The sequence below is a fragment of the Bos taurus genome, chromosome 9, assembly GCF_002263795.3.
Source record: "Bos taurus isolate L1 Dominette 01449 registration number 42190680 breed Hereford chromosome 9, ARS-UCD2.0, whole genome shotgun sequence".
In the NCBI taxonomy this organism is placed as follows: Eukaryota; Metazoa; Chordata; class Mammalia; order Artiodactyla; family Bovidae; genus Bos; species Bos taurus.
The window spans coordinates 96,270,526-96,286,157 of record NC_037336.1 but is presented as its reverse complement, the minus strand read 5'-3'; the positions used below and the strand labels follow the sequence as shown (position 1 = coordinate 96,286,157).

The 15,632-nt window shown below is 56.2% G+C and overlaps 1 protein-coding gene across 1 annotated transcript in view; it reads right to left on the bottom strand.

Annotated features, from left to right (window-relative positions):
• IGF2R (insulin like growth factor 2 receptor) overlaps positions 1-15,632 on the bottom strand; it is a 102,527-nt gene that overhangs the window by 13,862 nt on the left and 73,033 nt on the right. Inside the window, 10 exon segments of the mRNA NM_174352.2 lie at positions 261-468; positions 2,046-2,207; positions 4,645-4,794; positions 7,102-7,320; positions 7,602-7,858; positions 8,138-8,257; positions 8,995-9,121; positions 10,770-10,960; positions 12,045-12,181; positions 15,415-15,512. Coding sequence (NP_776777.1) covers positions 261-468; positions 2,046-2,207; positions 4,645-4,794; positions 7,102-7,320; positions 7,602-7,858; positions 8,138-8,257; positions 8,995-9,121; positions 10,770-10,960; positions 12,045-12,181; positions 15,415-15,512 — 1,669 coding nt within the window.

The following is a 15,632-nucleotide window of genomic DNA, read 5'->3' as shown; positions in this document are numbered from 1 at the left end:
AGTGACCCCGATTATCCACACTGCGTCAGCTGCGCCCGGCCAGGGGCGGTCACCTCGAACAAGGATTCCCCGAGAGAAGCCCCCCTAAACTGACTGATGGTTTGTGGGCCTGAGCACTCACACCCAGGGCTTGTAGGATGGGCCGTTTCGTGCGCTGGGGCTCATGGCATCTGGAGCGCCATTCCTGAGTTCCCTCCTGCTGCCGTGTCTAATTCCTTGTCTACTGGGAACAGACACTCCGCCCGCCCATAAAGACTTACCCGGAGGGCAAGTGTCTCCGTTGGCGTAACTCAGGATGACAGCTTCGTCCTGATGCCTGTAGTCCAGCTTCATGGACGCCAGCCGCCCGAAAGACGCCCCCTTGCTCCCGGACAGCAGGCAGACAGCACCGTCCTTGCAGCCTCCTTCGTCCAGGCCTGCGGCTGCGGTGCACACCCCCACACTGTAGGTGTGCGGGCCTCGGGTCACCTGCGGAGACACCGCCCCGCGCTGTGACTGGGTCTCCAGGGGGGGCAAGGCCAGCGCTGGGGGTGTGGGGGGCACGAGCAGGAAGGCGGAGCTCTGTCCACGGGCCGTGCACTTGCCTGAGAGCTCACCCTCCTTGTCCCCCCCTGCAGAGCGCGATGCCCTGGCCACTCCCGGGCATGTCCCCCCTCACCAAGGCCGTGCCTCCTGGTGCAGCACTGCAGACCACGCTCCCACGGGCCCCCAGCTGCCTGCCCCCTACCCTAAGCCATGTCTCCTGCCAGTAACCCCAGAGTGCTGAAGACTCGGGACTGAGCACAGAGCAGCCACGACCTAATTGAACACGGTTCTTCTCCCTGGCCGCCCCGCCTCTGCAGGCTCTAAGCTGCTGCACACCCATCCTGGGGGCCTGCACCCAGGCAAGGTCTCTTGTTCTGGGAGCCAGAGGGCTGGCACCTGGGTGTATGACTCAGAGCTCACCGCTCCCCGGCTGCCACACGCAGGAGGCGCCGGGATCTCGTGGGCTTGGTCCACAGCCGTGCGACTCAGTAAGATCTACATCTCAGGGATGGCCTGGTCCACAGCCGCGCGACTCAGTAAGATCTACATCTCAGGGATGGCCTGGTCCACAGCCGCGCGACTCAGTAAGATCTACATCTCAGGGATGGCCTGGTCCACAGCCGCGCGACTCAGTAAGATCTACATCTCAGGGATGGCCTGGTCCACAGCCGCGCGACTCAGTAAGATCTACATCTCAGGGATGGCCTGGTCCACAGCCGCGCGACTCAGTAAGATCTACATCTCAGGGATGGCCTGGTCCACAGCCGCGCGACTCAGTAAGATCTACATCTCAGGGATGGCCTGGTCCACAGCCGCGCGACTCAGTAAGATCTACATCTCAGGGATGGCCTGGTCCACAGCCGCGCGACTCAGTAAGATCTACATCTCAGGGATGGCCTGGTCCACAGCCGTGCGACTCAGTAAGATCTACATCTCAGGGATGGCTTGGTCCATAACCGTGTGACTCTGTAACGTCTATGTCACAGGAATGTGGGCCCCAGCCTCTGAAGCACAGCCTCCCGACATTCAGCCTGGGGCGAGACCAGCCCCTGACACCCAAATGTGTCTCAGGTCGGGGCTGAGGGGTGGTCTCTGGGCGGCAGGCAGAGGTGGAGCCACATAGGCTCTGCCAGCCCCGCCCCCTCAGGCACATGGTCACTCACACGGCCCTGAGCGGCCTCCTGCTCTCCATCTGCGACGTGGAACAGGCCATGTGACCCTCCTCACTGAATGAATGAATCCTTGCCAAGCCCACGAGAAAGGCTCACTCTGAACCATGGGGCACAGCGAGGGTACGAGCCATGACCGGTTAGCACACCATCCAGCGCCCCTGGCAGGCCGAGCCCGCACCGGGGACAGAGTGAGGACCACCCCCATCTGTCCCCCAGACCCCAACAGTGCACGAAGGACTGCAGGTTCTCCAGCGCTCACGGAGGCCGCATTATAACACACAGAGGAGCCTGAGAGTGACGCCAGGTGGCAGGGGCCCCGAGGTCACGGGCTCTGGGGCACGGCGTTACCTTGAAGGTGCTCTTGGAGAGGCTGGACAGGTTGAAGCTGTAGTACAGCTGTTCGTCCGTGAGGGAGCAGCCGTCCGTCTTCACTTCGTCGGGACAGACCAGAGGAGTCTCCCACTCAAACACGAAGTCACACACACTGGTCCTCAGCAGTTTTGGCGTTCCCTGTTTGGGAGGGGGGCCCAGGTGTGAAATCCACGTGGATTAACAAGTACAGTAACCTCCCCGCTCCCCCCGCAGGGCTGGAGACCCCTGCCCCAGGCGCTGCGGGCTCAGAGATGCTCCCAGACCAGCAGGGGTCCCGGGTGACCCACGGTGGGCTCTCTCCAAGAGCAGGGAGCCACCATCCTCGCCACGGGCAAGCAAGCAGCAGCCCCACCAGGCAGGCCTGCCTGCACCCAACTCCCCTCCGCCCCCAGGCCCGTGTCCCTGCACTTAGCATGCCAATACTCCAGACCACCAGCTCAGAGAAAAGGGTGGGGGTGGGTCTTTAAACTTTGTGACAGGGAAGCCTGAGACACTGAAGAGTCTCCGGCGGCAGAGGAGGGAGCAAGTGTTTCCTGTACATTCGAGGGGCTGTCCCCACCCACGTCTCTGGAGACTGAGGGGATGTTTATACTGAGGGCGAGACACGATCCAGCCGGACATTCCACAGGCCAAGTATCTAAATAAATATCCATCAACGTCCTCACTGCCTCCCCTCCCTCGTTGAGCGGCAGCCATAAAAACAGATGAAGAATTTCATTAATTGTTGCTGAGAATGCGTTTTTCTATTAATGTACACGGAGGAAGTATTTCCACTGAAGATAAAAAAATGCAGGGGAAGGAGAGTTCATCAAATGTCTCTCTGAACTGGACCGCACATGCAGCGTGAGATGCCCTGCTTCTGAGCCCTGCCGAACACTCATCGCTCTCAGCACTCCACCGCTCTGAGACCTAGCGCGAGTCTGGGGGGCACCTGTGGACATGCGTCCAGACCCCCCCCCAGACACGCGAACGCACGTGCAGAGACAAGAGGGGCTAGCGGATCATGGCTGCCCACACCTCGGTCATTCGGGACTCCCCTCCCGCCCGGCAATGTGTGAACGGAGGCGACATGTCGGTCCAGGAGCTGTGAGGTTTCCACGCAGACGCCCAGGATGGCAGCCCTTCCTGGGAAGGCGGCCGTGAGCCACTTCCTGCCACCATCCACTCACCCACATCGCCCATTCCCATCAAAGGACTTGTAAGGTTTCCAGAATTTAGGAATTTCAAAAGCACAAGTATGGGGGAAGGGAGTTTCTGACAGACACGTACGCAATGCTATATTTAAAATGGATAACCAAAAAAAGACCTGCTATATAGCACAGAAAACTCTGCTCAACGTTAAGTGGCAGCCTGGATGGGAAGGGAGTTTGGGAGGAGAATGGATGCATGTATGTGTCTGGCTGAGTCCCTTCGCTGTTCACCCGAAACTATCACAACACTGTTCGTGGCTATGCCGTTGTGCTGTTCGGTCACTAAGTCGTGGCCGACTCTTTGCGACTCGATGGATCGCAGCGCGTCAGCCCTCCCTGTCCCTCACTGTCTCCCGGAGTTGGCCCAAATTCATGCCCATTGAGTCCGTGATGCCACCCAACCATCTCATCCTCATTCCTTAAACGACTATACTCTAATACAAAATAAACAGGCAGCACAGGGGGCTGAGACCCAGGCCGCCAGCACAGAGCTCTCCGGTGGAGCAGAGGTGGGGACCCCTGCCTCTGCAGGGCCACGTGACGTCAGGCAGCCCTCCCAGATCATCACGAAACGGGGGCCGCAAACCAATGATTTATCTCCTGTTCCCAGAGGGAGGGCAAGAGAAAACTTACACAAAACTCCTTACAACAAAACAGCGCTCTTTTTTAAAGGAAGCTGTTTTTTAACTGCAGATAAAAGGAAAATCAATGGCCTCCTTAAAAGTAGATGGTACACTATCATAGCTACTGATACTTTTATCCCAAAGCTCTTCTTTCATTTGCTAATTTGTGAAATATGAATTACATCCGAATGATTACAGCTGCCAAAATGTCTGACTTCCCAACAAGAATAAAATCAGTAATGTTAAAATTTAAAAAGAGAAAACCAAAGTTGACATTTTAGTGTGATGGTAGGCAGGGAGCTCAGACAGTAAAGAATCTGCCTGCAATGCAGGAAACTCGGGTTCAATCCCTGGGTCAAGAAGATCCCCTGGAGAACAGAACGGCAACCCACTCCAGTATTCTTGTCTGAATACTCCCACGGACAGAGGAGCCTGGCCGGCTACAGTTCGTGGGGTCGCAGAGTCAGACACGACTGGATGACTAACACTTTCTTTCACTCCCAGGCAAAGGTGAAGGCTACTTCTTTGCTCGAGCATTTATCACAACAAGCCTCCTTGTGCCAAATCTGCCCTGGTGACTCCGGGAGGGCCCACTTATTGCTAAACTGAGGGCCTGCAGTGATTCCACACACCACTGACAGCACACGGTGCGAGGCAGGCGCTGTGGACACAGGCAGCCTTCGTCCGAGGCAGGCTTCGAGGGCCTCCGGCTCTGGCTGGCCGGCCCGCACACCGGTGCCTCATACACCGGTGCCCACTTACCATGCTCACGCCCCGCTTACAGTGGAACGTGATCAGTGAGGTGTAGTTGAAGTGCCGGTCCGCCAAGCAAGGAGTGCTGCTTTCAAAGTTCAAGTAAACTTCGTTGGCTATGGGATTGAGGATCGGAGGTCCTGCCACTCGGCCAATATCCTGAACAGAGAAAGCAGATGACGTTTCAGGAAGGTAATCGTTCCCCAGGTTAGAGGAGTAAGGGCTGACGGAGAAGTTACAAAAGTTGCACGTCCTCAGTTTTGAGGACAAGCAGCACCTAAAGAAACCGTGTTACCAGCGGCTCACGTGAAAAGTCCTGACAGCGAGGCACAAAAAAGAAACCTCACTTTGTCGGTGGGCATCGACTACATGAGCAACAGTGGCTGTGCTTCTGCTCAGGGTGGGGCTTCCCTGGGGGCTCAGACGGTAAAGAACCCGCCTGCAATGCAGGAGGCCTGGGTTCCATCCCTGGGTGGGGAAGATCCCCTGGAGAGCATGGCAGCCGACTCCAGTGTTCTTGCCTCGAGAATCCCACGGACAGAGGAGCCTAGAGGGCTACAGTCCATGGTGTTGCAGAGTCGGACACCACTGAGAGACTAACACTTGACTAAGGGACAAATTTATCACCAAGGCATCTACTCAGGGTCCACTTTCAAAGATTCTAGGCAACAGGAGTCTCAGGTCACACCCGGAAAGCTGCTCAGGCCCTTGACCTGCCGGCCGGAGGCTGGAACCCACATGGCTGCCCCGTCCCCTCAGCGGCACCGAGGCGTGTGCACACAGCACACACTCACACCCCCACCACCTTCTGCGGCTTCGCTCGGCCCTGGCACACACCGGCCGCTCAGCCAGTGTTTTTGAGCAAATAGACACACAAATCAAAGAAATGTGATTGGCCAGGAATGGTGTGTATGTATATGTGTGTTTATGTGTGTGAGAGATGAGTGTGCATGTGAGATGAGTGCATATGTGAGACGAATGTATGTGTGTGATAAGTGTGTGTGAGATGAGCATAGTGTGTGTGTGAGAGATGTGTATGTGGTAAGTGTGTGAGAGATGAGTGTGTATGTCAGATGAGTGTGTGTGGTGTGTGAGAGATGAGTGTGTGTGTGTGGTGTGTAAGAAATGAGTGTGAGATGAGTGTGTTGTGTGTGTGGTGTGTGTGAGATGAGTGTGTGTGTGGTGTGTGAGAGATGAGTGTTTGAGACGAGTGTGTGTGTGTGGTGTGTGAAAGATGAGTGTGCAGTGTGTGTGAGATGAGTGTGTGTGTAGTGTGTGAGACATGAGTCTGTGTGTGTGAGATGAGTGTGTATGTGTGTGTTTGAGATGAGAGTGTATGTGTTTGAGATGAGTGTGTGTATATGGTGTGTGAGAGATGAGTGTGCAGTGTGTGTCAGATGAGTGTGTGTGGTGTGTAAAAGATGAGTGTGCAGTGTGAGAGAGGACTGTGTGTGGTGTGTGATAGATTGTGTGTGTGTGAGATGAGTGTGTACGTGTGGTGTGTTTGAGATGAGTGTGTGTTTGAGACGAGTATGTGTGTGGTGTCTGAGAGATGAGTGTGCAAGTGAGTGTGTGAATGAAGCCACACAACATGCTCTGTTCACCACGCTAAGGCCACGATGACACACCACCCTCTCTGGTTAGAGAACTTCCTCTATTATTTTTAAACCTGGAATAAGGTAGCCACATGGGAGAAGACGGCTCCCGGCTACCGCCGGGAAGGCTGACCGCAAGCACTTCCTGCCAACACCAACTGTCCAGGCCCCGTGCTCGTCACACAGCCACGCTCTGGTCAAGCTCACATCACGGCCAACGTCCCCAACTGCTGCCCACGTCTCTCCCTACCTGCACCACCGGTAACGTCCTCCCGTTACAAGGACATCTCAGTCCCTCGGGACCGGACTCACAGTTAAAACAAGCAGGAAACAGCCCACTCCAGGGGTGCATTTCACTTCAAATAACACATGCTGAGCACCGCGCAAAACATGAACTCGTGAAGGCGATGTTTGGAGAGGCCCAAACCTACGCTGGGAAATGCTGGCGTACACCAAAGCTTTCAAGGCAGAATGCTTAGTTGTTAGCCAATTGGCTTATGCCCTTAATAATAAACTCATTTACCAAAGAACATGCTTGTATTTCACAAGCTTTTAATGACACAAGACCCGCACTTAAGCAGACACCAAGCTCCATCAACATCCTTGGGGACTTCTGACCTGATACAAAAATGCCGTCTCTCCGCACACATGTTCACATTTTCTCCCGTACCTTCTATCACAACAAGAGACAGCTCAATGCACAAACCCTCACATTCCTCTTCCCCTGGCGGACCCAGAATCACAGAGTCCCAGCTCACGTCCCCATTCGTTCTGCCTGAAGACTCTCCACCGACAGCAAGACACACGACACGCTGGGGGGGCCGCTGAAACCCCCTGCGGGGCGACCTCTGCCCTCGGGCCCCACACTCACTATCGGGGGGCCGTCCACGGGAACCTTGCACACGGCCGTGCCGGCGGGGCAGGCCAACCCGTGCATGGGGTTGAGCGGCTGGCAGATGTTGATGTAGAAGTCAGGGCTGGTGTCGGAGCCGTCGTCCTCACTCTCATCGTATGCTTCGTAACCCCCGGTGCGGTGGATGAGTGGGGACAGGTCGATGAGGGAGCTGCCGTTCCTCACGGAGCACTCGGTCTATCAGACGGGAAACACACCTCTGGGTTGGCATCTACAACAACTGAGCTCCTGACCACTGACCAGGAGTCACCGCGAGGATTTAGGCTGAACGAGAAACGCACTAAAGGTGGATCAACCACCACCCCCCACCACGTGTTTTGCTTTATTTAGCATCGGGCACTCTGAACCAAGCATTATCGGGGCCACGGGAGTGGACGAGAAGTGGGTGGGGTGCCCCAGGACCCATGGGAGAAGTGGAAGGCCCCTAGGTTGGGTGGGCTGGGCCGCCCCGGACTCACCGTCTGCTCGCAGGCCAGGGGTGTGTGCCAGGAGAAGAAAAGCGTGCACGTGCGCTTGTCCAGGGAGATCAGCATGGGCCTGTTGGTGGGCCCGACCTCAGGCCTGCACACGAAGCTGATGACGCTCTTGTAGCTCAGGCCGGTCTTGGAGGGGCAGGGGGAGCCGCCCTCATACACCAGTTGCAAGACCTGGTCCACGTAGGTCAGCCTCTTGCTCGCCTTGCCCACGCTGATCCTGGTCTGCCCAAAGCAGGCCCCTGTGCCCAGCACAGAGCCGGTGGGAAGGACACACAGTCAGGGACCCAAAGCACTTGCTTCCTGATAACGTACTTCCTGCAGACCCGGATGCTGCAAGCCACAGCCTGCACTCCTGGTAGTGCTACCCAATTTCAGCAAATGCTACACGTCTAATACTTCACCCCATGGTTACAAATCACCCCCTCACAGCCCCCGCCCTGACCCCAAGAGGATTGCTGCCGATGAAGGCATCTGATCTCTTCGCTGGAGGGGGGGCGTGGAGGGCAGGCTGCACTCACCCACGCCGTTGGCGCAGTTCTCGTTGTCCCCGCACACGCTGAGGTAGACTAACCCCTTCTCGCTGTAGGCGGCGGTGAAGCCGGCCCGGCCGCTCAGAGAGCTCAGGTCAAACAGGTGTCCTGCACGGGGTGGGCGGTGGGACACAGTGACCCCTCACCCACCTGCTCAGACACGGATCCCACGGGCCATGAGGCCCCGGACTCCTCGTGATGAATCTGCCCCCTTCACCGGCTCGGCCCTGAGAACCTTCCTGACCCGCTAGAGAGAACTGGGGGGAGGTGGGTGTCCTCCTGGGGCCGGGCCTCAGCAGCTCCTGTGATTCGGGGTGGGGGGAAGTTGGGGAGGCCCAGACAGCACTTCCCGCTGCCAGAGAAGCACCCTGTGTTCCCAGTGCTGAGACTCAGCAGTTCCCTGGGTGCCCCTCCAACCTCACCCAGATTAACCCTGAAAGGGAACAGGAGATCGACTCCAGCTCCACAAGCCAAGAGCCAGGGACCGACAACCCCAGAAACAGGGGCAGTGGGAGCACAGGTTTCAGGGGGACTGGCCGTCTCCTCCACTGAAGGAGAGTCCCGAGTCAACAGCAGCCCGCAGAACTGGCACAAAAGGCCAACGTGCACCCTCCAGACAGGACACTGCCTGCTTCTCAACCTCATCCGGGGCCTCTCATCATGCCGGGGGTGGGGTGGGCGGGTTCCTCACTGCAGGGGCAGGGGAGGCCGGCGGGGTCCCTCACTGCAGGGGCGGGGCGGGGGAGGCCGGCGGGGTCCCTCACTGCAGGGGCGGGGCGGGGGAGGCCGGCGGGGTCCCTCACTGCAGAGGCGGGGCGGGGAGGCCGGCGGGGCCCCTCACTCACCCGTGGCGGGGTTGGTGACCTGGCAGTCGTCGTGCACGTTGCTCTTGACCGCGCAGGCGGCGGCCGTGGGCCAGGAGAAGGTGTATTCGCAGTCCTCCACTGCGCTGATGAACATGGGCCTGGAGTTCTAGAAACGAGCAAAGACAAAGGCGGCTGCCAACGGGCCACAGGGCGGACCTGGGAACAGCGCTGACCCCCGTCAACAGGAGCTCCCCTGCGCCGCCTGTGACTCATCCGTCCCGGGGTCTTTGTGGGACAGAGGCAGGTTCAGAAAAAGCAAGGGGTCAGTGTCTGCTCCACAGACACCCCCGAGGGCCCTGACACACATGGACGAGACGAGGCCTGAGATCCACGCAGGGGCCAGGGGTGTGTCCCTGCAGCCAAGCAGTGAGACGGGGCGCAGGGGACGGGTGGGCGAAGGATGAGCAGAGGGCCACCATGAGTCATGAATGAGGAAACCCTCGGTCATGCTCTAAAAACCGGAACTGAAGTTTGTTACGGGAACAAAAGGGGAAGCGCCTCCAGGACTAGTGACAACTTGCGAACCGACCGACCCCGCACTGCCCAGGCGAGGAGACTCCCCGCCTTCCGGACGTGCCTCGTCCACGTGGCTCAGGCCAGCCTGGTGCAGCAGGACCCTTCTCCCCAGATAACCCAGACCCAGGCACCTGCATGCAGAGCCCCCCGGGGCCCCTCAACTGTCCTGCTCAGCCATGAGCCTCTCCGCTCAGTCACACAGGGAGTCTATGAGGGCCCAGAGTGTCTGCACCCCAGGAGCTTGGGGGTCCAGGCTCAGCCTCCGCATAGTCTCCAGAGGAGAACCTCAGCATCCACCCCGTCCAGGGGGGCAGGCCTCAGGCCCCCAGGAGGCTCTCCCTGGGGCTCCCCCACCACCAATTCTGGCCACATGCAGCTAGACGATGACACTGAGTGGGCTAGCTCAGCCTGTCCTCATGGCCCGTAGCCACAACCCACAGCTTCCACAAAAGCACCTTCATCTCACAGATGGACTTGTCCCCACGGTAAAAAAAAAAAAACAGTCCAGGAAGACAATTAATTCTGCACCCACCTCCACACTGCACAGACCAACCCTCTGGGGAAGGGACTGCCCAGAGATGAGACAAGACTCCGGCTCTCATGCACCAACCACAAGCCAGCAACGGGGCCCGGAGCCTCCGGTCTCTCCTCTCTACCCTCGCCGGAGCTCGCGTTGGTAACGGGTGACCAGCTGAGAGGGATGAAGGGACTGAGGTGCACGGCCAGGAAGCGGCAGAGCTTGGCTTGGAACCAGGTCTGCCGACCTGCCGTTTTTACCCCTGAAGATGAGGGGCAGGCTGGCAAACGGCAGTTCTCTCTCCAGCCTCCAGGGGGCTGAGTCAGACTTTGACAATGATGAGTCACACAGTCATGTCGGACTCTTTGCAACCCCTCAGACTGTAGCCCGCCAGGCTCCTCTGTCCATGGGATTCCCCAGGCGAGAATACTGGAGTGGGTAGCCATTCCCATCTCCAGGGGATCTTCCCAGTCCTGGGACTGACGCTGCAGCTCCCACATTGCAGGCAGATACTCGACCACTAAGCCACCAGGGGAGCCCCTAACTCTGGAAGTTGAATTGCCAGGGTGGGCACCCAGGACCACAGGCCCAAGGCCGCACTGCCTGCGCCCCCTGTTAGGCCGGGTCACCCTGAGGGCTTCACCACGCACCCGAAGGAAGTGAGACGTCAGTCCTGCTGACTCAGGACCCACGCCAGGGTGGACACAGCTGGGTCACTCACCACGTGGCTCTCGCTGCACGTGAAGCGGATGGTGGTTGACTTCTTCCGAATCTGGTCTGGACACAAGTCACCGTCAACGTACTTCAGGAGGGTCAAGCCCTGGCTCCACTGAGGACTGTCCCGCACCCTGCCCAGGTTCACGGGCTTGGGGCCGCCCAGCAGACACACGGCCGCCTCCGGAGGGCACGGATCTGTAGCACAAGCAGAGACGATTAAGAGCGACCATTGGCCGCTTTCCAGACTAGGACTCACAAGGCACCTAACGTCTGGCACGCGACACTCTGACTCTAACGTCTGGCACGCGATACTCTGACTCTAACAATCACTCCAAAATACCAGTGGTTCCCATTGTTTAAGTCAGATGCTGATGACGCCACGAGCTCTCATGGCATGAAACATTAATTTACTGCAGATGGACTGGGGGGGGGGTAGATGTGGAGAGTCAGGAGAATTCAGGACAGGACAGCCTCAGTTTTTCTGACCCCCAAATGGGATGAAGCCGAGAACACCCAGACTGAGCCCAGGGGACGTTGTGAATGGCCTATGTCCACGTGCTATCTTTATTTCAGAAGTCACCAAGAACTGCGCCAACTCCCCAGTCCTGGAAATGTCTGAGTTACCTGCCCGGGGAAAGAACAGGCGGGCCCCACTTCATGGACTGAGAGTGTGGGGTCACCAGGCGGCCAGCACACAAAACAGGGAAGTGGCCACGGCCACACCGCATGCAGCAGAGAAAAATCACTCAGGATGTGAGTGGGCTGCATAGACCTGCCAGGGAGACAGAACAAGCTCCGTCTGCAGGACCCCAGCAGGCCGAGGGGGGCATCGGGGTCACTCCAGGTTGCTGCTCCTGGTCCCCTGGGTCCAACCAGCTCTCGCCTCATCACTGGCACCAAGGGTCTGGGTGCATCGTACCAGGACCCCCACCCACTTTGCTGTCAGTAAATACAAAGGGTGTGTGGCCACATGGCCATTCGCCGCCTTCCAATCTCCTGCCCTGGCTGAGAACCACCCACCACCGTGATTACCTCCCGCTACCTCCGTCTCTTGACACTTCAAACAGGTCCTCACGCTCCCAGCACGCCTTCAGCACTGACTTACCCTGGACCACACCAGGGCCTGGTCATCAAGACCCGCAAGTCCTCCTTCCACTTCCGGGCTAATGTGTCCCGACTCCCATGTCAGAGAGTGACATGACTTCGAAGAATCCGTCCTGACTCCCTTTCTCCCCCACAAACTCCCTACGAGCCCCAAGCCCCCGCGCCCCCCGCTCACCTGAGCCAGCCTGCGGGGACAGGGACTTGCACACGTTGATGAGGTAGTGCTCGGTGGACCCTGTGCCCGTGACAGCCTCCCAGTTGTCGCTGTACCTCGACAGAGACGAGAGGTCGTAGGTTTCCCCAGCCTCGTTTCTGCAGGGAAGGAAAAAGCGCCCCGGTAAGGTGCAGCTGGATTCCGATTCAGGCTTGAGCACCCCGGCTGGAAAGGCTCAGTGCACAGGAGGAGTGTACTCCTGACACTCCAGGGCACCAGACCCTACCAGAGGCTGGACTTGACCCCTGGGGTCTCCAGCTCCAGGCAGAATCAGCAACGACACAGCCTGAGCTCAGGAAACGCCAAGCCTTGGTGCAACGAGATTATGTACTCAACAACAACAGAAAAAGCAAAGTGTAGTGCGCGCCCTGCTCAGGGCAGTCAGGAGACAGGGGTACACAGACGGCTGACACACGCAGCGCCCAGGGCATCCCGGTCAGGCCACCTGCTGAACAAGCCCGAGGCCCCCAGCGGTTCCCGAAGTAAATGGGGCTGGCGTTGACCTCCCTGGAGAAAGTTTACTTTCTGCACGAACCCCAGGCAGGGACAGGTACTGAGAGCCAGCCCTCCGCCGGGTGCAGAGTCAAGGCTGAGAAAGACACTCAGCCTGCCCAGGGGCCCGAGTCAGGTGGGGACACAGGGTGGCCAGAGACACCACTTCACCTGGGGAGACCAGAATCAGCCACTCGTTCAAAACTACATGCCAAAGGCGGGTGGTGGTGTTGATGGAAACGGATAAAAATCGCCCATCCTATGAAGACTGGAGAGGCCACAGGTATTTTTTTTTTTTTTTTAATGTACAGTAGAACAGATGGTAATCAGAGTACAGAGAAAAAATAAGGCAGGGAAGGAATGTGAAGTTTGGGAGGGGAAAGAGGAAGTGAGATTTTTAGACAGTGGCCAGAGAAGGCCTTTCTGAGAAGGCCATCTCTGAATAAGCTTAGGATGATGCGGAAGAGCCTGCCCCACAGGGAACCGGGCAGAGGGAGCAGTGGGAACCAGGAGCCTGGGGCACAGAACGCCAGGGTGTCCACAGGAAAACACGGGGCCCTGTGTGGACGGAGCAGAGCAGACAGGAGCCATGGCACAGTGGGAGCTGAGGCTGGCAGCGGGGCGGGGGGTGTTCCAGCCCACCAGACGACTTCAGCTGGTAGCTCCAAACAACACAGGGGCTTCATTGCATCGCGGGGCCGCAACGACATTGGCCTGGGCTGACTTACAACCTCCCAGGACCACTCTGGTCTACGGCCATACCACTCTGAACACACACCTGATCTCGTCTAATAAGACCTCTAACCCCTGTGCAGGGCCAGTCCACGGTGGCCAGGGGATCACTGAGGGGCCGCTGCACCCATGCAGGGGGAGACGGGGATGGTCAAAACGGGGGGCGGAGGGGGTTGGTGCTGCTTCTGGAAGACAGAACTCTAAGTACTTTGAAAGCTGAGGGACCATTAATGGGATGAGTGAAGGGATGGGGCTGGCATTAACATCGGCATCTGTGGGAGACAGACATTTGCAGAAGCTGATCCTCAAGAACTCCATAGAACGGATAGAGATTTACTGTAAACGGTTAAAGACCTAAAAGAAGAAACTGCAACTATAATAAAAGGGGGGTGGAGTGGAGAGAAGAAATGAGAAAGAGTACCAAACAGAACTCAGTCATGAAAATTAAAAAGACAACGAGCAGGTGGAAGAGAAATCGAATCAGCTGATGAGAGAACCAGTTAACGGGAAATAGATCTAAGGAAACAGAATGCGGTACAGAAACAGATAAAAAAGACACTTAAAATATACAGTGCATATGACAGGCAAAGTTAAGATATGATTAATAAAAGGCCCACAACAAAAGGCAACCTTCAAAAATGCAGTCACTGAAAATACTCCTAACTGAGTAACAGGCATACATCTTCAGTTTTAGGAAGTACCACCTTCCAAGCAACATAAATAACAAAGCCATGCGTAAGCAAAACAGACTGAGACCACAGAGCAAACCCAAGAGAACATGTACAGAAAAGGCAGGTTATCTGCCTGATAATGAAGCTAGGACTGAGAGGCCAGGCTCTCTAACAGCAACCCGAGATGGCTCACCTCCCAAGGGCTGGTGCACACACGCAGAAGCATTCACCTGGGCTTCTGTGCCAAGTGAGTGGTGATAAAACTGAGCCCTTTCACATGAAGGCCAAGATTAACGCCACACACTCCCTACTGGTACAGGACCACCAGGCAGTGTTACGGTGCGCCTGGACCCCAGGGCCAGCTCCAACAGCCTGAGAAGCCAGCGTCGGAAGACGCACTAATTCCTTCCCAGTCCCAAGTGGGACATCCTGATACAAACTCCTTACCCCAACAGAGACCAGAGGCAAGCAATCTGCAAACAAGCACGCTGCGTAGCATTATACAAACAGAGCACTTAGAGAATGAAAATTAGGTCAAAAGGAAAGGGCGCAATGCAAAAAGGAAGAGTAAGCCAAAGAAACAGATATTTCTTTTCCTTTGCAAAGGGAAGAAATTTATATAGTCAAACAACCAATGAGTATTTTTTAAAACCACAACTTACAACTTATGTGAGAAGGAAAAAAATAAGTCAGAACTAAAACACTAGACCACAATCCTGTGGAGTTTGGGAGACTGTGTTTGGTGCTAAAACATTCTCTATTATTTCATGGTTGGAGGGGTGGGTAGAGCTATGGGTCAACTTTAGCTTCCTGTTAAATCAAAATTACATGTGTAAGGCAACCACTAAAAGAAAATGGATTATAACTCAGGGAAAGTGTGATGAGATTTTTTAAAAAGAAAACAAAAATTAGAATCCGTATCCTCAGAGATAATTAGAAGGACTTATGTGAAATTTAAAATAAAACTTTCCAAAGGACAGTTTTTTTTAAATTCAGAAAATATTCCAAAATGGAGTAAAAACTCATAGAAGATGAGCAACAAACTTTTTCACCAAATGTGCATGGTTCTTGTTGGAAATGGGACAAGGCCTTCAAAATTGAAGGAAACCTAATTTGACTCTGTCGTAATCCTAGTCCCAGCTAATCAGATCTGAGAGCAAGTCAGTGGCATTTTCAGACACTGCATGGGTCCTCTGCTACCCAACCTCTCCACAGTACAGGAGGATACACTCCAACAAAAAAGAATACAGAACAGAGGACCTAAAACCCAAGAAGCAAAGGACCTAAGCCAAGAGCGATCCAAGAGTTTAATATGCAGAACTAAAGCCTAGAGTACTCACCTAATCTAGTTCCCCGTCCCCACAGGCCACTATTGAAGCAAAGTATTACCGTGTAAACCGGACTGCCCCCCGAGAGTCAACGCCCCATCGACTTACTTGAACGAACACTCGGTCAGGTCGTAGGGCGGGCAGGCGTACTGCGTGCGCCACTCAAACAGGTAGGAGCAATCGGACGTCTCCTGGAGAAACACGGGCTGCAACGGCAGAGACGAGATGTGAAACGGGAAACCCTGGGTGGCCGGTGCTTAGGACGCATATCGGAAGGGACAGACCTGCTCATTAAGCTTGAGACAAAACTGATCGAGGTTTTGAAC